The 5,318-nt window shown below is 58.4% G+C and overlaps 1 protein-coding gene across 1 annotated transcript; it reads right to left on the bottom strand.

Annotated features, from left to right (window-relative positions):
* Positions 1 to 240: 240 nt before the first annotated feature.
* On the bottom strand, positions 241 to 963 carry SOX14 (SRY-box transcription factor 14). The gene has a single exon (XM_034989289.1). The coding sequence runs from the start codon at positions 961 to 963 to the stop codon at positions 241 to 243; it is 723 nt and encodes a 240-aa protein (XP_034845180.1).
* Between the last annotated feature and the right edge of the window lie 4,355 nt (positions 964 to 5,318).

Raw genomic sequence — 5,318 nt, 5'->3', positions numbered from 1 at the left:
GTCGGGGTAGGGGCAGCTGTATAGCTGTCATATGTTCGCAAGTTTCTGGCACCTGTCTGCGCCTTGGGTCCGGGAGGATGCCCCTACCATCCCCCTGGAAGAGAGGCAGAGTCTGGGGTAGGGTAGCGGGCAGCGGCACAGCTGACCCGGAGGCATCTGCAGGCCCCCGCTAGGCGCAGAGGACAGGGTGCAGACCCCGCTTCCAGGTCACCCTCCAGGTCTGGCGGGCTGGGCTGGGGGTTACATGGCCGTGGCATGGGCTGATGAATAAGGGTCTATGCCAGTCTTGGTCATGCCCGGGAAGAGGATGTAGGCGACGGGGGGCTGCAGGGTGGAGGCAGACCAGGCGGTACAGTTACAGGGCACCACGTAGCCGGGATTGGTGGGGGACGGGTGCGTGTGCGTGTGTTGGCTGGGGCAGCTCAGGCTGCCGAAGGCGCCGTTCTGGTAGCCCAGGGTGGAAGCGTAGGGCAGTGCGCCGGTGGCCAAGGTGTGGGGCACTTCACCCATCTTCTGGATGGCGCTTGAGCTAAACTGCGCGGGGTCCAGCAGGGAGTAGGGCGCCGAGGCTGGCGGCAAGAAGGCCCGGGCTTTCTCGGGCGCGCTCAGGAGGCCGTCGGAGGCCCCCACGGGCAGGCCGGCCGCCTTGAGCGGGTCCGTGTCGCCCAGGTAGGGCAGGGGGAAGACATACCTGTCCTTCTTAAGCAGGTTCTTGGGCTTGCGCCGTGGCCGGTACTTGTAGTCAGGGTGTTCCTTCATGTGCTGGGCGCGTAGCCTCTTGGCCTCATCGATGTACGGCCGCTTCTCTGCCTCGGACAGAAGCTTCCATTCGGCGCCTAGGCGTTTGCTGATCTCTGAGTTGTGCATCTTGGGGTTTTCCTGGGCCATCTTGCGCCGCTGGCCTCGGGACCATACCATGAAGGCGTTCATGGGTCGCTTGATGTGGTCTGAAGGTTTGGACATGGTCCCGGAGGCTAGGCGGGTGGGGGTGGGGAGTGTAGGGGCTCTGCAGGCAAGCCCGAGCGCGGTTGTCTGTCTGCCTGTTTGTCCGTCCTGAGCCGGTGCTCTGCGCTCCCCTCGCCTCCGCACCGCTGAGGGGAAGCCAGAGAGAAGCGCTAACCTCGCAAAGTTCAGCTGATCATGCCAGTCCCGGCACCCAGGCAGGCCCCGGGGGGGCGAGTGAGGACAGGAGGGGCGGGGGAGGAGAGGGCAGCCGGCTGGGGGCTGCCGGCACCAGAGGCTGGGGCCCAAGTACCAGAGTCTCTGGGATTAAGTGGCCAGGTAATTTGCTGGCGAGGGCAGGAAGCTCCTCCTTCTCCCCCTCTCCACCTTCGCCTTCTCTGGTTCTCTTCTCTCCTGTGTCTACCGCTGTGGTTCCCTCCCCCCTCCCGTGGTTTTCCCGGAGCTGCCTTGCCTAGCACAGCACCTGGCTGAGAATGCAGGGAGGCTGGTGAACGGGAGCCAAAAGCGGCGAAGTTCAAAGGCGAGGTGGGCCCGGACAGCACGCACTCTGACATAAGCGCGGGGCGGTGACTCCCCAACCTGGGCGCCAATCAGCAGCAGAGAAGGCAAGGGGGCGCACCTGCCAACGCGCCCGGGGAGGAAAGAGAGAGCGCGACTAGTGGGGGCGGGGAGAGGTGTGAAGGAAAGATTGAGAGAGGGAGAGAACAGAGCGGCCAGCTCAGGACTGGGGACTTGGATTCCACGTTGTTTCTGGCACTGTCAACAAATAAAACTCTTCGTGCCTGTTTCCTTTCCCGGTCGTGCAAAGGAGAATTAGGCCTTCGAATACAAAGACCTAGGGAGGGGGCAGCAAAGCGAGTGAGCCGAGAGCGCGTGCTGATAAATAGGACAGCCTCGCCACGAAATGCAAGGACAGCACTTTCCCCCCTTGTCAAAGATCCTCGGTAAAGAAAAAGAATATATCAAACTCAGATTAAAAAGCGAAATAAACTTTTCTAGCCATACTCTTGGGGTCCTTTGGCGGCGTTCTCACGGGATGCCCCTGGGGCTCCGCCTCCACCCCTGCCCCAGGATGTGGCGCCTGGGCAAAGCGCTGGGTCCTGGGCTAGCACAGCGGTGCATTCCAAGCCGTTGCTGGAAGGCCTCGTGTCTGGCAGCGCAGTTTTCAAACCCTGGTGGGTGAGCTAGAAGAGCGCAGCGATCCGCTCTTCACTTTTGTGGAGAGGCTGGGGAATGGGATTTCCGTCATGATTCCTATTTACGATATTATTGTTTAGTGTTTTTAAACCTCCAACTTTCCCCCTACATCTGTTCATACGGAAAGGACAGCCTGGAGGCCGGGCCTGCTCCCGGTGGGGCATGGGGGCTTTCCCATTGCCCCTTCTTGCAGATGCCCTAGAATGGAGTCTCAGGCTGTATCGGCACTCAGGGCCGATTTGTCCCTGGGCACCTCTTCCATCCAGCGAGAATTCGAGACTCGTTTCTTGCGTCAGATGAACATTCTTCGGGTAAAAAGGACGAAATAACACGCAGAACCAACCTGCGTGCCTGTTTCCTTTGAATAATTGCCTGCCCAATGTGAAATGCCCTTGGGGGAAATATTTATTAAATGGAAACCATTGTCCCAGGCCCAGCAGGACCTGCGTGTGTTCCAGGCTTATTGGCTTTTGCACCAGCCTCTCTCGGGAGGACGACCAGAAACGCATGGTTCAGCGTGCTTGGAGGGGTTGGTGGTGGGGGAGGCAAGCAGAAAAAGAGGAAGCAGGGAGAGAGGGGTTTTCTTTAACATGTAGTCTATCACGTTTGAGGCGAAGGCTTTGAGTCTCCTTCCTACAATTAGACCCGTGGCATTTCTCAACCCTAGCGCGCTCTTCAGAGAGCCCATTTTGCAGATTAGGAAACTGAGGTTGAGAAAGGCTAAGTGATTTGCCAAATAACTCCAGTGGGAAGTGGTGATGCTACGTGTATGGGATTTGAAAACCCCTAATTTGTTTTCCACCCCACGCGGGCGCAGGTCTGAAGCTTAGATGGTGCCGCAAGCCAGAGGTGCTGGCTATCGGAGCCATTGAAACCGGCCATGTAGATAAACCTCACTGGAAGACTGATCTTTACGCCTGCGCTTGTTTCACTTATGCTCTGGTTGGAGACCTGGCTTCCCAGACAATAGACCTCGCGCCAGGTGAGCCACCTCCGTGTGGGCTTGTGAGCAGGTGCACAGTTTTTACATTACTCTCAGCACCAGCCCCGGCCTTTATCCCGCCCTCTAACCCTGTTTTCTGCAAGAAGTTTCACTTAGCTTGGCGTACCAGGAAGTAGAGGTGTTTTTCAGCCCAGTCGGGGAGGGTTTCAAGAGTCTCAGGCAACCCCTACTCAGATCCCACTAGCCTGCGGACTAAGCGCTGCGCTCAGAGCCTGCCAGGGATCGAGGTCTAAGAGCCAGGCAATTTGAGTTCCACTGGGCGATCTCCACAGATTGAGGAAAGAATGACAAATGCTCATATCTGCAGAGAGCTATAGCGTCTGGCGGAGACCCGCTAACTCTCACTCTGGAACCCTCGGGGGACACCAAACCCACACACAAAATTAATGGGTTGATGCAAACCAACCTCTAAGAAACTGCTCAAGGAGGGGATCTGGCACAAGGTCGCAGACCCTTTCTTTCTTCGCAGCCTCTGAGCCAACTCATTCCAGTTGCCTCGGGGCAAGCGTGCGCCCCTCTTCAGTTCCTCAAATTTCCTCTTCCACCTCCTGTCTGCGCTACTTTCTAAACATCTCACACTCCATCCTAGTTTGTAATCCAAGACTCTTGAGCGGATTAGTACAAAGGGGAAGCAATGGTGGGGTGGCAGTTTGTGGGCAGGGCCGGAGCCCCAGGCGCCAAATGACTGCACCGACCCTGGAGGGAGCCAGTATCCCCTTACTCATCTTGGCCTTGAGTCTTGAACTCCGCGCTGGGAGGGAACTCAGGGTTGAGGGCCGCGCCTTCCCAGCCTGGCATCCCAGCGTCTCTAGGCGAACCGCGCAGCCGCTGACAACCCTTACACAGTGCTGGTTGGCTACCTGTTTATTCAAGACTCAGTTCTGGGCCCCTCGAAGGAGTTCCCGTGATCCCGGAGTCTTTCCTGGTACTGTCTCCAGCCCATGCCTCTTCCTTCTTTGAGCTGTCCCTCTAAGGTCGGCCTCCCTGCCAGGCCTAGACCACTGGGCAGACGTCCTGGAGAGTTGGCCCCTGGGGAGAGCCAGGGGATTTGGTCACCACTGGAACAGGTCTTAGGACAAAGGTCGCCTAAACGCGCCTACTGCTTTATCCGAAACCTGAAGCTCGGGCCTCAGGCGGTCAGGCCACTCCCCAAAGCTGGAGACCTCCTTGAGGTGCGGCCTTTCCGCTTCCGCGTTTGCGGAAAGAATCCTCGCACACCCTTAAGTACGTATGCGCACCTTTACGCAGCGCAATGACTCAAAGCACGCCGCGTGCTAGCCTAAGCCTTCTGTCTGGATACCTGAGCAATAGGGTTGCTGCCGGCAACTGTCCTCGTTCGTGTAGAAGTGAAGGAGGGACCTCGGAGGTCACAACCCTATATCCTTCTGGTCCCCCCTCCCCCCGACTCCGTAAGGTCCTAGGTGCGCCTTTCTCTCTGGTTGCTCTGGGTCTTCTCAGGGAGCATCTCCGCTCTCCTTTCAACCAACTCCTTTCGGTACTTCGGGTCTCTTTCAAGGCTTCACCTCCTCTGCAGAGCCCTTTTTGATTCCCATGCTGGGCTAAGACCCCTTCTTATGCTCTCACTCTCACACCCGCTCCATCTCATGCCCCTTTCCCAGCCTCGCGTGGAGCCCTGTCGCAGCCCGTGGAGTCCACCAGACTTTGAGCTCCTTGAAGGCAGTGGCTGCATGTTTTATCTTTGAGTGCCCAGTGTCCGCACAACTCCGAGGGCAAAGAAGACGCTGGGTAGTTTCCTTCTGCTCCGGCTTAAAGTTTTACAACAGGCCTTTCCCAGCCTTGCAGCTGCGGGGTTAGTTAGATCCCAGGTGTAGCCTGGTAGAGTCAAGCGCGGAAGTCCCGGGCTCCCGGGCCCGCACCCACCTGCCTGGCCTCAGCGCTATGCCGCCCTCCAGCCACCACCTCCTCCTCTCTAGTGGGCAGAAGGTCTCAGCTCCGAGGCCTCCGGAACTGAGCGACAGCCGAGTGCGGAGAGGAATGCGGGCGCAAATGGTGACTTGGAGAACGCGGTTGTGGGGTGGAGGACGTGAGGGAAGCTTGCCGCTCGGCTCGCGCCTGGCATGTTTTCGGAAGAGGCCAGGAGAATCACCCACGTTAGGATCTGCGGAGGGGCTGGGCACTCGCAGAACGCCAGTCC

Source organism: Mirounga leonina, unplaced genomic scaffold, assembly GCF_011800145.1.
Source record: "Mirounga leonina isolate KUSES-001 unplaced genomic scaffold, KU_Mleo_1.0 Mir_115, whole genome shotgun sequence".
Classification (NCBI taxonomy): domain Eukaryota; kingdom Metazoa; phylum Chordata; class Mammalia; order Carnivora; family Phocidae; genus Mirounga; species Mirounga leonina.
Note: the sequence above shows the minus strand (reverse complement) of the source record. Positions and strands in the feature narration are given on the sequence as shown.